This window comes from Elgaria multicarinata, chromosome 20 (assembly GCF_023053635.1).
Source record: "Elgaria multicarinata webbii isolate HBS135686 ecotype San Diego chromosome 20, rElgMul1.1.pri, whole genome shotgun sequence".
In the NCBI taxonomy this organism is placed as follows: Eukaryota; Metazoa; Chordata; class Lepidosauria; order Squamata; family Anguidae; genus Elgaria; species Elgaria multicarinata.
Window position 1 is genome coordinate 8,569,983 of NC_086190.1, and position 15,760 is coordinate 8,585,742.

Here is a 15,760-nt window from a genome sequence, read left to right on the forward strand (position 1 = left end):
TTCAGTCCACAAGTAAGAGTGGTTTCCCACACTATAATGAATATCACAATATAAGGGCAGTATCTACTACTGCTTTAAAACAGTTTATAACAGTTTTGACCATTGTTGGGGCCCAGGACACACAACGTATACAGTTTCCAAAATGTTTTCAAAGTGTTTTATCCTGTTTGGTGTACATCTGGCCAAGAATTGCTCTGTGGGCTCACTCGGCCTGTCTTGACCACTGTTCTGCTTCTGAACTAATGGTGGCCAGCCAGTTAATTCTGGGACCTGCCCACATTGGGCGTTTTTCCCCATACGTGGAGGATACAACTTGGCTAACAGGTACTGAGACATCCTCCTTGACTTTTCTAACAGTTCTGAAACCCATGCAAGCTGGTGGCTGAGTCCCATGATCTGGTGTGAAAAGGCCCTTCCTTTTGTCTTCTCCGAATCTCCCACCCAGTTTCATTTGCTGATTCCAAGTCCTAGTGTTACAAGATGACGGTGGGGGGGGGGGGGGAAGGCTCTCCATCCACTTTCTCTTGTGAGCCCTGGAGCTTTTTCTGCGAGGGTAAAGGGTATTGTTCTCTTCCATTTCAACAGACCTCTTCCCCTCCCCTTCCCTAGTTACTGTGCAGAAGGATGCTACAGCTCACTGTTGCCTTGCGACTTTAAGGCAGGGCAGCTGAAATTGATGGGAAGGCGGATGCGTTTCTGCAGAGCAGAGGGGAGGGCGAGAGGCTCGGTGACATCATCAGCCAGCCAGCCTCCTCCCGGGTGGGAACGCGGGTTCCTTGTGCGGGGACAGGGGTGGGGGAAAGACGAGGAAGAGTAGGGGAACTGGAAAGCGAGCGTGCCACGCTGAAGCCAAGAATCCAGGGGAAACAGCAAGCCTTTCTATGTTTTGCTTTTAGGATGCTCGACCATCTTTCATAATACAGGTAAATCCATTTGCTACTGAATCACTGCAGGCGGATGCTAAAGATCCTGGGTACCAGGCCTTCTTGGCAGGGATGCAGGCGAGAAGGTGATGCGCTCTTGGAGCAGCCCAGCTATTCTTACCTGTCACGTTGGCATGTCTCGGCGTTGGATGGGTTGCCCTCAAAGAGAGAATGGCCATGACTGTGGGATCCCCCGCCCCACCCCCGCCTCTGAGATTAGCATCATTTTAGCCACTAAAGATGCTGGGGGGGGGGGGGGAGAGAGAGCTCTGGACTCCTTGCTCATATGCCAGGTCCCTTTCTTCCATTTTCAGATTTTGGGTTTTTATTATTTTTAAATTTCTAGTCCTTTTGGCTTCAAAAGGAAGAGTAAATTTGTTCCTGCCTTCCAGTCTTATGGCCTATGAGTGCTAGGATGGCACCTATTTTTTTATAAGTGATTTAACATGTCATTGTTTTTAAATATGATGAACAAATACCTTTACACGTATCTTGCTTCTTGTGTTTTAGTGCGGCTTGTTGTTGTTTTCATTTTCTTGCTGTTTCACATTGGATTATGGGCTCCTACTCACAGTGTATCTGGAGACACCACCCACCCCCAGTAACCGCAAACATTTCTGGCTACTGATCTGCAGCAAGGCCTCTCTGCAGGTTGCTTGTGAGCATCATGGTCCCTGTAGCACTTCAGGCGCAAGATGGGAGTTGAATGCTGCCCCATGAAAATAACATTCCCCGCCCGTGGAAATTTAGCATGGCAGGAAGAAGGGGTTCAGCATAGCTTTCTTCCTAAGAAGAGGGGTTTTTTAATGGGTGGGCCATTCAACACATTCTAGCTCCAGCTGAGAGCCCCCTCCCTCCTGCTGTCAACTGTTTCTGGAGAGGCCACCAGTGAGGGAGGAAGCAGCAGCCAGGCACCTCTCCACCGTGCCTGGGTCCAGCTCCAGCTGAGAGCCCCCTCCCTCCTGCTGTCAACTGTCTCTGCAGAGGCCACCAGTGAGGGAGGAAGCAGCAGCCAGGCATCTCTCCACCATGCCTGGGTCCAGCTCCAGCTGAGAGCCCCCTCCCTCCTGCTGTCAACTGTCTCTGCAGAGGCCACCAGTGAGGGAGGAAGCAGCAGCCAGGCACCTCTCCACCGTGCCTGGGTCCAGCTCCAGCTGAGAGCCCCCTCCCTCCTGCTGTCAACTGTCTCTGGAGAGGCCACCAGTGAGGGAGGAAGCAGCAGCCAGGCACCTCTCCACCGTGCCGGGGTCCAGCTCCAGCTGAGAGCCCCCTCCCTCCTGCTGTCAACTGTCTCTGCAGAGGCCACCAGTGAGGGAGGAAGCAGCAGCCAGGCACCTCTCCACCGTGCCTGGGTCCAGCTCCAGCTGAGAGCCCCCTCCCTCCTGCTGTCAACTGTCTCCGGAGAGGCCACCAGTGAGGGAGGAAGCAGCAGCCAGGCACCTCTCCACCGTGCCGGGGTCCAGCTCCAGCTGAGAGCCCCCTCCCTCCTGCTGTCAACTGTAACTGCTGAACTTTCCAACTAAGATTGTAGTGCCTGAATTTGCTTTCCTTTCCCCCCCCTCCTCCTCCCTCCCAATCCCCTTCCCTTTTGTGTCATGTCTTTTAGATTGTAAGCCTGTGGGCAGGGACTATCAAGAAATACTTTTGTAAGCCGCCGTGAGAGCCTTTTTTGGCTGAATGGTGGCATAAAAATCCTTAAATAAATAAATAAATAAATAAATAAATTCCACCTGCAGCCTGAACTGAGACAATCTAGGAAAAGGTGTACCTCTTGATTCTGTTGATGATCTATTACAGCCAAGCTATGTAAGTAATGAGATAGAGGCCTTACATGGTAGAATGGACTATATATACCATATATTGCAGGTGAGATTCACGTATATCATACACCAGAGATGTAGAATGCGGCTCCCAAGAGATTTTCTGAAATGGAATTTGGCCCTCAGAATAAAAGAGGTTGAACACCCCCATTCATATACACAGCTGGCCAACCATCTGTGAGGGATGCTTTAGGGTGGATTCCTGCATTGAGCAGGGGGTTGGACTCGATGGCCTTGTAGGCCCCTTCCAACTCTGCTATTCTATGATTCTATGATCTCTGCACCCTGAAGGTGGTACAGCCCTCTCTCTGCCACCTCAGCTTGCTGCACTTTTAAGCTCTCAGAAGCAGAGGAGAACTATTTCATGTTATTTGTATTGTTATTGTTATGTAACGTTTCATTTGTTCTATGCTGTACACCGCCCTATGACCCTTTTGTGATAAGCAGCCTATAAATGCTGTATAAATCAATAAATCATAAGACCTTCCTTTTCCTTCCAGGCAAATCTGCAATGATCTCTCCCACCACCACAGCCAGCCCTTCCGGTGACACGCTCTTCCCCACTCTATCTTCTCAGGAACTGTGGAGGTCACAAGTGACAGGGTATGCTGGATCCATCACTCGCCACATCAGCCATCGTGCCAACAACTTTAAAAGGCACCCAAAGAGGAGGAAACACATCCGCCCATCCCCCCCTCCTCCTCCAAACACTCCGTGCCCCATCGATCGGATCCACTTTGGCGAAATCCACCCACAGAGGTCCTTGTTGGAACTGTTGTTCAATGGCTGCATTCTGTTTGGAATCGAGTTCAGCTACGCCATGGAGACTGCCTATGTGACGCCTGCATTGCTTCAGATGGGCTTGCCAGATCAGCTATATGGAATGGTCTGGTTCATCAGCCCAATATTGGGTGAGTGGTGTGATGTAGAACATCATGGCCCCGGTCATGAGAAAGTGAGTTGTGCTCAAGTCCTCTGCAAACTGATGGGAATTAAGTAGGATCATAGAGTCAGAGAGGGCCTTGTAGATGGCAAGTAAGTCATGGCATCCCCCTGGGTCCATCTGGATCATATAAAAGGCCCATCTATCCCAGTACCCTGTTTTCCAGTGGCCAGCCAGATGCCTCCTGGAAAGCCCACAAAGAGGACGTGAGGGTAATAGCCCCCTCCTGCTGTTTCCCCCCAGCAGCTGGTAATTCTGAGGCATGCTGGACTCACTACATAATTATCATGATTCATAGCCATTGATAGCTATATAAATCCTCAATGATTTTTTCTAATCTGGTGGCCATCGCTACATCTTGTAGTAGTGGCTTCCATAATTTAAACTGTGCCATGTGTGAAGAAGTACTTTTGATTAGGGTTGTGCATGGACCCCCCCGATCCGCTTCGGATCCCAATCTGCAACATTTGGATTGGGTCCGCTCTGCTCTGCGCTGATCCGCCAGTGGTCCACTTTGCTTCACTGCGGAGCTCCGGATCCAAATCGGAGCTCCATTTCCCCCCCCCCAATAGACTTGCATTGAAATCCAAACACCTATAACTTTTTTTCTGTTAATGTTAGAAACCTCAAAATGGGCACCATGAGAGCTTATCCATGTATCCACCTTCACGCCCAGTTGGAAGTTAATCCGAGCCTCCACTGATTTTGGGGGAATTTTTTAAAATCCCCCACCCCATTTTCAGAAATGAGATTTATTCCGACATCTGTACAGATACAAACTTAGAAGTGGGCACCTTCACATATACCATCTAGATCCACATTCATGGCAAGTTTCAAGCAAATTCGAGCATGCCCTGATTTTTGGTGATTTTTTTTCCTTTTAAGCATCACCCTCTAACACCCATTCACACCCCTTTCTAGAACTCCGTCAGTTTTCACGTTAGAAACTCAAAATTGGCACCATGAGAGCTTATCCATGTATTCACCTCTATGCCCAGTTGGAAGTCAATCCGAGCCTCCACTGATTTTTGGGGAATTTTTGAAAATCCCCCACCCCATTTTCAGAAATCCAAATATTTCAGGGATTTTTAAAGCTGCAGACAGCTAAATAGACTTTCTTTATTCATGGGCATTTCAAAGGAAATCCCAACATGCCATGAATTGGGGATTATTTAAAGATAAACCTTATGAATCTTCTTCCAAACTTCAAAAATTTACTTGGAACTTCAAGAAGTCTAAACAGGGTGAGTGCAGGAAGGACTAATGCCCTGAGTCAAAGCAAAACACACACAAACCGTCCCTGTGAGGCGGGCACAGAAGGGGAGAGGCAGCAGCAGGTGGTGGCTATGCCCTGGCCTGAAGCACTGGGAGCAAGCATGCAAGCGGCTTGTGGGGTTGATCCACACAGCCCATCTACATCTCCTAAGCACCAGGAGGGCAGAGAGGTGCTACACACACACGCACACACACTGTGCCATAGATCTATGGGGAATAAGTCCGAGGCAGCAGATCCCAATACCCCACAATGACACCACCCAGGTGGAGGCGGGAAGGCGGGCATGCAGCACACATTTCTAGGGGCACAAGTAAGTGAGCCAAGGATTGTTTCCACTTTCCAGGCCATCAAAGCCAGTAATGCAAACCAGCCCTGTGAGGCGGGAACAGCACAGAGAGATGCCTTTTGCATCCCATAACTAATAGGGGCTAGGAGGATAAGAGTAAAGCTTTGTCTTGTCTGTCTTTTACCAGTAAGAGGAAAGTGGACATGCCCAGGGGGAGGGGGAACTGTGCCAATTTGTCTGGTCCTGTCTAGGTACCAGTCTTTCAGAAGCTACCACACACTTCAACTCATGAGAGGCATATTAGCTTCACTGGCTAACCTTTAGAGGGTTCTGATGACCCTCCAAGGGCAGGAGTGTGCACTGGGCACGTCCACATGCCCTATGGACATCATCCCCTTGCACCACATCTATTCAGTTGTTCACCAAGGTTAGGGTGGGTAGCAGTGCTGTGTTTCCTATCTGTTATTTATTTACTTAGTATATGATTTAAGGCTGTGTTTGTGCGTTTGGTGAGGCTACTGCTTCAAAAACACTGGAAAAAGTCCATTCAGACAAAGAAAGAAAAGTTACCCAGTATCCCAAGTTACTAAGTATCCCATTTTGCTTATTCCCTCCCTCCAACATTGGGATTGGAGGATGCTTCATCAGGTGATCAAGTTTGGGAGTTGAATCTGCCTTTCATCGCTTAAAAAAAAAACTTACCCCCTCCCACTTTAAGCCATTCTAAACAAATTAATAGCAAGCAAACTGCATGACGAAAAAGTCTGAACATCTCCACAAAATGACCCCCAACCACCACTCTCTAAGCACAGCAAGTTTCAGGGATGTGTGTTTCAAACCAAAAAAGTTATATGCTAATTTTTTCGGCAATGCAATCCTATGGGGAAAAATATCCAAAATGGCGGGCAGAGCGCTTCGTGAAAAGAGGATCAATTTGCTTGTGGCTGCTTTTCTTCGCTATGCTTCGCTAGCCCCCTGACTCGCTTGTCCTCCACCTATAACGGAGGCAAAGCTCCCCGCTTCGCTATTGCTTCTTCGAACCGAAGAGAAGCGAATCACAGCCCTACTTTTGATTATGGTGAAGATGATAATTAATTTATATAGCACCATCACTGTGTGTGGCACTTTATTGAGCTACGAAAGGACAGCTCCCTGCCCGCAAGAAGCATACACTTTACAGTTCTGCATGTTGGCATTGATGTCAATGCAGTTTGAAAAAAATTGATGTAATACTGACTCAGCCTTTCCCATCATTTCCATGCTGGCTGGGATTGATGGGAATTGCTGTCCAAGACATTTGGAGGGCACCAGATGGGGAAGGCTGGGCTGACTTTTTTGTTGCCTATACCTGAGGACAATTTGCCTCAGTGGAGAAGGTGTTGACAATTTGCTCCTGGATGGCAGTCCTAGAGATGTGAAGATGTGGAAAAAATCCCAGGCCTTCATTTCCCTAGGCAGTCCTGATGAAATCCACCCCCAGCTCTGAAAGCTGTTATGAGTCATGTGGGAGTGGGGGAAGCACTTCTGGGCAACAGGAGATGTTCACAGGCCTACTAGCAGCTACAGGGGAGCACTTTTCATCAGGACTGTGGTGAGAGGAGGAAGGGCTTCGTCCCAGGTTGAACCAGTGGCACCTCCAGTTGAAGGGATCAGGTAGGGAATGAGAAAAACCCTCTGCTGGAGATGCATGACCAACCAGATGAGGTTAGGCCTCATCTAGAGTATTGTGTCCAGTTCTGGGCTCCACAATTCAAGAAGGATGCAGACAAGCTGGAGCGTGTTCAGAAGAGGGCAACCAGGATGATCAGAGGTCTAGAAACAAAGCCCTATGAAGAGAGACTGAAAGAACTGGGCATGTTTAGCCTGGAGAAGAGAAGGTTGAGGGGAGACATGAGAGCACTCTTCAAATACTTAAAAGGTTGTCACACAGAGGAGGGCCAGGATCTCTTCTCGATCCTCCCAGAGTGCAGGACACGGAATAACGGGCTCAAGTTAAAGGAAGCCAGATTCCAGCTGGACATCAGGAAAAACTTCCTGACTGTTAGAGCAGTGCGACGGTGGAATCAGTTACCTAGGGAGGTTGTGGGCTCTCCCACACTAGAGGCCTTCAAGAGGCAGCTGGACAACCATCTGTCAGGGATGCTTTAGGGTGGATTCCTGCATTGAGCAGGGGGTTGGACTCGATGGCCTTGTAGGCCCCTTCCAACTCTGCTATTCTATGATTCTATGAACCAGAGTAGGCAATTCTGGGTTAGATGGACAAAGAATCCATCCTGGTATAGTGCTATGTTCCTATGAGCATCCCATCCTGTGACTTTTTTCAATTGGCATTTGGACCAGGAGGCTGCACAGAGCCTCTCCTTCACTATGAGTGACAGTGAGACTTTTCCAAAAATGACAAAACATGGGGAGGTGGGGGGAAGAAGGGACACAATGCACTCCTGTTCCACCTCCCCTTCTAAACTTTGATAACTTACCGCCTCCTGAACCTTTTAACAAACTTTGCCCGCCCACACAATCTCCAGAGACATTTTCAATTCATTCCAAACCACCATAAGATCTGTTGAAAAGGTGGGTTGAAGGTTTCGGACTGGCTCTTGCGAGGAGAAGGCCTAAGTGACTTGCTCCACCGTGCCCATCTTATTCTGAACTCTCCTCAGCAAGACGGTGACCAATGATGCCATTGATTCCATTGTTTCTTCCCTTTCAGGTTTCCTGTTGCAGCCCTTGCTGGGGGCCTGGAGCGACAGGTGCACCTCACCTTTCGGCAGGAGGAGGCCCTTCATCTTGGTGCTGTCAATTGGTAATTTGCTTTTAACCTTTACTCTCCCAGCACAGTCCCAGGTTTGCAGGGCTGTTGCAGGCACAGCACAAACTGGGCCTTTCCCCAGATCAGTTGCTACTGGACAATTATGGTGGGCAAATCCAAGGGCCTCCATTCATTCATTCATTCATTCATTCTATAACCTGCCTATATACAAATTACCCTTTACTATTCTTTGGCTACTGAACAGTTTATGGCTGCCCGTTTTTGGACATTTGGGGAAACGGGTTTAATTCAGGATCTGCTCTAAATATACTGTGGGAATACTCTGGTGTGTGTGTTTAATGACTGCAAGTTAGGTAAATAATGCCAAGCTGGCATTTGGTAGCTAACAAAATAAAAATAAGTTTATTGTTGTTTAAAAGCTTTAAATCAAAATATAATACTTTCAATCCTGGCTGATCTAAACTCTCCACATACCAGCCACCTCACTCTCTTCGCATCAATCCTAAGTCCCTAGAATCTAAACTCTTCTTACTCTACAACTAAACAACTCTCCTCACACGCACTCCTCAAACTCCAAACTCACTCACCTCACAAACTCCCCACACTCTCCTTATATACTCCTTTCCTCCTCCCACCTATGGCATCATAAACCACACCCACTCAGTTCTAACATTCCATACTTACCAGACATACTAATCTAGACATATGCAAGATAATCAATTGTGGGGTAACGCCACAGGTGGGGCTGAAGGCAAAGGGGGTAGAGCTAAAGGCGGAACAAGCAGAGTCAAAATATAAAGAATACCAGGACATTGTAGCTTAAAGCTCTTACCGCCAGTAAGAGGGGAGTTGTCTGAACCCAACCCTCATGGTTGCAAAAATGTTCCTCTTCTTCCTATTATTATTATTATTTGAAAATTATTATGGAATTATCTCTCCAATGAAGACAGGTTGCCTACATTGCTATCTTTTTGGCGCCAGGTCAAGACTTTTCTCTTTTCCCAGGCATTTAGCAACATGTGAAGAGTTTTAATTGACTCTGGATCTGTTTTTTAGGTTTGACTGATCGCTCAAAGTTGTTTTTAGATGTATGTTGTCTTGGCGTATACTGTCTATTTTTATGTTTTTATGGCTTTAAATTTTGTATATCATTTTAAATGTTTTAATCTTTTGTAAACCGTCCAGAGAGCTTTGGCTATGGGGTGGTATAGAAAAGTAAATAACTATAATAATAACAATAACAATAACAATTATAATTACAACAACAATTTAAAAATATGTGTATCTTCTCAAAGCGACCTACAGACATAATACAAAAGAAAATGATTAATATAATTGGGGGAAATAAACTATAATCAGAATAATACAAATAAAACTCAATATCATAACATAATCTAAAAACAATACAATATGAAAGTGTTCATGCACAAATACAAAAAAAATCTCACCCCCCTCCCCCACTCACTGCCTAGAATGATCATCACAAAAGCAGCCCACAACAATTGGGCCATAACTAAGGTATATTTGGTCCTGGACTTGATGCTGGACAGTGCCAGCCCAAGACATTTTGCTCCCTGAAATGGAGGGCAAATGTTGCTGCCCCTCTACACTAGGGCTGACTTAGTCCTGCCTCTCCATTTTGGACACCGATTCATGCCTGCCATCTATTCCTCATCCTCATACCTCAGCCTCACAGTAGTTGATTGACCCTGCTTTCATTGGCAGGCCTTGCCTCGCTGGTGTGGACTACTCCAAGACATTGGGGTTTTGGATCATTCTCATTTGCTTGGAGGTGGGCTGGGGTGTGGGAATCCACAATGTTCTCAGGAGTATTTAAAAAGTGTTGCAAACTCTACTGTGGAGATTGGGTAATTACTCACAAGGCCAGTACATCATAAATATAACCTTTTAAAAAACATACACACACAAATTAAGCCAGCCGGTGTATGATGATTTCAGTCCATAAAGGAATGGTTGTGTAAACATAAGAAGAGCCATGTTGGATCCCAGGGGTCCATCTAGTCCATTATTATTATTATTATTTATTTATTTATATAGCACCATCAATGTACATGGTGCTGTACAGAGTAAAACAGTAAATAGCAAGACTCTGCCGCATAGGCTTACAATCTAATAAAATCATAGTAAAACAATAAGGAGGGGAAGAGAACGCAAACAGGCACAGGGTAGGGTAAGCAGGCACAGGGTAGGGTAAAACTAACAGTATAAAGTCTGCGCAACATCAAGTTTTAAAAGCTTTAGGAAAAAGAAAAGTTTTTAGTTGAGCTTTAAAAGCTGCGATTGAACTTGTAGGTCTCAAATGTTCTGGAAGAGCGTTCCAGGCGTAAGGGGCAGCAGAAGAAAATGGACGGAGCCAAGCAAGGGAAGTAGAGGCCCTTGGGCAGGCGAGAAAAATGGCATCAGAGGAGCGAAGAGCACGAGCGGGGCAATAGTGTGAGATGAGAGAGGAGAGTCCAGCGTTCTGTTCACACAGTGGCCAGCTAGATGACTCAATGAGAAGCCCACAATAGGACCATGAGTGCAACAGCAGCCTTCCACCCATGTTCCCCAGCAACTGGTGTACATAGGCATACTGCCTCTGATACTGGAAATAACATGTAGCCATCAAGACTAGTAGCCATTGATAGCCATTAATTTGTCTAACCCCTTTTTTAAAGCCATCCAAATTGGTGACCCAACAGTAGCAATAGTATTTCTGGATGTAATTTGTAGGAGTTATTGTTGTCCCTCTCTGGCACACATTCAGTATTGGAATACCATGCTGAGATGTGCTGGAACACAAGGACAACAATAATAAGATAAGGCCTTGCTAAGGAACATCTTGGCACTGGCTTACCATGCCTTGGAATGTGCTGACGCAAGAGCCACAGAATACAATACAGTATTGAAGGCACTATGCTATGATCACGTATTTCCTTAACCCTTATATGGTATATTCATGCTGAACACACACTAACAAACATCTCCTGTGCACGAGGTAATCATGCATTAACATGCTGTACTCAACAACCAATCATAGCTTGTAAACAAGAAACAAAGGAAGTTCCAGTGTGAACATTTTCTACCTGACCCTTTGGCTTGGATTCCTCGTCCTCAGGGGCGCTGGCCGGGCTGCTGTTGATGTTGAATGGCAGGGATATCGGCGTCGCCTTGACTGACACTGTGAACAACCACAAGTGGGGGATCCTGCTCACCATCTGCGGAGTCATCCTTATGGACTTCTGTGCCGATTCTGCAGACAATCCCAGTCATGCCTACATGATGGATGTATGTAGCCCATCGGATCAGGACCGGGGACTCAATATACATGCTCTGCTTGCAGGCGAGTCTTTTGCATAACAATAGCAACAACAACATTGAACCTTTAAGAACATCAGAAGTGCCCTGATGCTGGATCAGACCGAGGGTCCATCTAGTCCAGCAGTCTGTTCACACAGCAGCCAACCAGCTGTCGATCAGGGACAAGCAAAGCATTTGTTAAGCCAGTGTGGTGCAGTGGCTAAGGTGTTGGACTGGGAGCCGGGGGAGCTGGGTTCTAGTCCCCTTTCCGCCATGGAAACCCACTGGGTGACTTTGGGCCTGTCACACACACTCAGCGCAACCTACCTCACAGGGTTGTTGTTGTGAGGATAACATGGAGGGGAGGAGGAGGATTATGTATGCCACCTTGGGTTCCTTGGAGGAAAAAAGGCGGGATATAAATGTAATAAATAAAAATAAATATTTATATCATCATTTTATAGCAGAAGTGGATAATTGTATTACAACAAGGCTTCATGCAGCTCCCTTGTTTTAATGCAAATTCATGCTCCTGTCGGACTTCCAGGTTTGCTGTTATGCACTGAATGCAATTCGATGGTGGTGGTGATTTTGGTGGTGCGGGTTCTGGCCTCCAGACCTTCCGAAGCTGCCCCCGCCCCGTTTAGAGTGTTTGCATAACTTCACATCCCTTCTCTCCCCATAAAATCAAAACCAGGGAGAGTTGGGTTCAAATCCTTACTTAAGCCATGAGATTCACTGGAATACCTTTAGAGCCAGCTGTTATCTCTGTCTTAACTTACCTCACAGGGGTTTTGTGATGTTAAAAATGCAGGTAAGATGGGAGTGGGTAGGGACTATATGCACTGCCTCAAGCTCCTTGGTGGCATATAAATAAATCAAAGAAATCAATTAATGGAATAATAATTCCAATTATAACAGCATTGTAAGGTGGGCCAGTGTTATTGCCACCATGTTGCAGATAGACAACCGAGGCTGGGAGAGACAGAGGCTGTGTGCCTAAAGCCATTTAGGCCAGTTCATGACAGAGGTGAGATTTGAGTTAGCAATTTTCTGATGCACCATAGCTCAGTCTTAAACTGCTGGCTGCTGCTGTTTCTCATTTGATGCTGATGTGTGCGTGTGTATGTACCTATCTAATCCATAGACAGATATACCCTGTTTCCCCGAAAGTAAGACATCCCCCGAAAATAAGACCTACTTCCAGTTTTGCCCCTCGCTGTAATATAAGGCATCCCCCCGAAAATAAGACCTACTTCCAGTTTTGCCCCTCGCTGTAATATAAGGCATCCCCCCGAAAATAAGACCTTCTTCCAGTTTTGCCCCTCGCTGTAATATAAGGCATCCCCCGAAAATAAGACCTACTTCCAGTTTTGCCCCTCGCTGTAATATAAGGCATCCCCCTGAAAATAAGACCTTCTTCCAGTTTTGCCCCTCGCTGTAATATAAGGCATCCCCCCGAAAATAAGACCTACTTCCAGTTTTGCCCCTCGCTGCAATATAAGGCATCCACCCGAAAATAAGACCTACTTCCAGTTTTGCCCCTCGCTGTAATATAAGGCATCCCCCGAAAATAAGACCTTCTTCCAGTTTTGCCCCTCGCTGTAATATAAGGCATCCCCCCGAAAATAAGACCTTCTTCCAGTTTTGCCCCTCGCTGTAATATAAGGCATCCCCCCGAAAATAAGACCTTCTTCCAGTTTTGCCCCTCGCTGTAATATAAGGCATCCCCCCGAAAATAAGACCTTCTTCCAGTTTTGCCCCTCGCTGTAATATAAGGCATCCCCCCGAAAATAAGACCTACTTCCAGTTTTGCCCCTCGCTGTAATATAAGGCATCTCCCCGAAAATAAGACCTACTTCCAGTTTTGCCCCTCGCTGTAATATAAGGTATTCTTCTTCATGGAAAAATAAGACATCCCCTGAAAATAAGACCTAGCGCATCTTTGGGAGCAAAAATTAATATAAGACACTGTCTTATTTTCGGGGAAACAGGGTAGATTATATATAGATCTTCCTGCGCATAGAAAATTAGCAGGCAGAAAAGTTTAGCCTCTCTGACATGCCCTTTTCTGCGTGTGTATGTAGAGAGGGGGATTCAAACATGCAACCTCTTCCCGGCAGACTTTTACTACTTAATTCTGTTGATTCTATAAGCCAGGCCTTACAAAAAACCATCTATAAATTCCTCCTCCAAAACCCACCTTTCGGGCAAAGATTTTGGCACAACCTACTAATCCCCATAGTAGGGTAGCCATGGATCCTACTTTACAGAGGGCTGTCCTCTATTTGAAAGATGATCCAGTTTGGTTTAAAAATAAAGAACTGGGTTCTTTAGGGAGAATAGGAGGGGCCTTGAAGCTGCCCATCCACCTGGACAGCAGAATGAACAGGCACACAAAGTCACCTGGTCATAGTCTTTCCCACTAGGGTGAGATGTATTGTACTTATATTTAAATTATAGTCATTATTTCTAAATTTGCATATCTGTGTATCAGTTAGAATATGCAGAATTTCTGCAAATATGTGTCAACTTTTGTCCTCTTTTTTGTGGATACGTTTCTTCTTTTTTGACTAGGTCTGTGCAGCTCTGCTGCCCAGTTCAGAGTTGTGTGTTAGCATCCCAGATCTATAACAATGTGGATGCAGAGTTCTACTTTCCACCCCCGGAGCCAGCATTTGTAGTGTCCCCGCATCCTTCCAAGACATTTGTTTCCATATGGTTGTGGCTGGTGATCTCAGGGGTTGTAGTTAAAAGAGAAAGGGAGGGGGGAGTAAATTTTGCAAGTCTGAAATCTGCTCACCTAACCTACTGCAACTATGTCAAAACATGTGAAACTGAAATAAATTAGGGTGACCATATTTGGGAAACCAAAAAAGAGGACACCTAGTGTGTGTGGGGGGAAGCAGCTTTCTGAGTCCTGCAGAAAGTACGTTATTCCCCCGCCACCTTAAAGAACCCGATTGGAGTGGAGGAGGGGAAAGGATTTCATTCTGCACCACCACCATCCACTCCAATTGGGGCCTTTTCTATAATGTCCACGAATGACCCACTTTCCCCTTTAAGACCTCAATTGGAGCTCGGGGTGGGGGAATGATGTGCCTCAAGAAAGCATGTCATTCCCTCCTGCCATGCTAATGGCAGTCTTAAAGAGGAAGGTGTGTCATTCCAGGACATTATTGAAAATGATAGAAAATCCCCCCTGACACCATGGAAAGAACAAAAACCAGGACAAATCCGGGGAAATCCTGACAGTTGGTCACCCTACATATTTTCCCCAGTTTATCCCAGTTCCATCCCCCACCCACGTTGAGCCATGGGCTAAAAACCCCTGAAAACCTGTCCTCTTATCCTTTGTAACGCACCATGCACAGTGATGGTATAATAACAACAACAAGGTTCTAATGGAACTTGAATGCTGTTCTTATTCAATATTGTTTTTCAGGTCTCGGAGGTGGATTTGGCTACGTTGTTGGAGGAATTCACTGGGACAGGACTAGCTTTGGAAGAGCAGTGGGGGGACAGCTTCGTGTCATCTACATTTTTACCTCAATAACTTTGACGATAGCAACAGTCTTGACTTTGGTCAGTATTCCGGAACGGTCCTTGCCATCTTGCAGCAAGAGGAAAAAAGTGATGAAGAGTCCTAGCATACCACTCCCTCCCTCACCACCCCTTCTCTTTGAGGACTGTGCAAATGAAAACCTCACAATGCAAAACCCAGTCCGATTATATACAAGTTTCACCAGCCCCATTTCCCCCCTTAGCCCGCTCACACCCAAGTACGGCAGCTTCATCAGCCGGGACAATTCTTTGACGGGGCTAAGTGAGTTTGCCTCATCATTTGGGACGTCAAATATTGACAGTGTGCTCATAGATTGCTTCACAGGGGGGCATGACAGGTACTTGGCCATCCCAGCTAGTTTGCCTAGGCAGGCTATAAGTGTCAGCTTCCCCAGACCTCCAGAAAGGCTCTGTTGCCATGAAGATGCTAGCTTGGAAGCAGGAGAGAATGCTTTAGGAATGCCCGGGCCAGATGGAGATGACCTGAGGGTAGGTTCTCTGGATGCAATTAGACCTCGATCATCAGGGATCTTGAAGAGGCCACAGACTTTGGCCATCCCAGACATTATCACAGGCAACATTCCAGAAAGCAGTCGGAGAAGGAATGTGACCTTCAGCCAACAGGTGAGTAAAACAGACGGAGTGGGTGTTGGCTCTCGAAAAACAGTGCTCTCCAGTCTTACCCACCCAATGCCTGATACTAATGCAAAAGCAAATTGGGGACACTAGCTTAGAAGGGTTTGGACACATTCACAGAGAAGTTTGTTGATGGCTGTTCATGGATCCTCTGTGTTTAGAGACAGTATATATTTAGATGCAACAGATACTGGGGAAAGACAACAGGAGAAAGCCATCTACTTCATGCCCTGCTTGTGAAC

General features: G+C 46.4%; 1 protein-coding gene across 1 annotated transcript in view; it reads left to right on the forward strand.

The window, feature by feature from the left end:
- The first annotated feature begins 3,254 nt into the window (after window positions 1-3,254).
- The window catches only part of SLC45A1 (solute carrier family 45 member 1), a 30,543-nt gene continuing 18,037 nt past the window's right edge, over window positions 3,255-15,760 (forward strand). Inside the window, exons 1-4 of the mRNA XM_063145154.1 lie at window positions 3,255-3,654; window positions 7,959-8,051; window positions 11,137-11,361; window positions 14,764-15,506. Of these exons, the coding sequence (XP_063001224.1) occupies window positions 3,255-3,654; window positions 7,959-8,051; window positions 11,137-11,361; window positions 14,764-15,506 (1,461 nt within the window). The remainder of the gene's footprint in view (window positions 3,655-7,958; window positions 8,052-11,136; window positions 11,362-14,763; window positions 15,507-15,760) is intronic.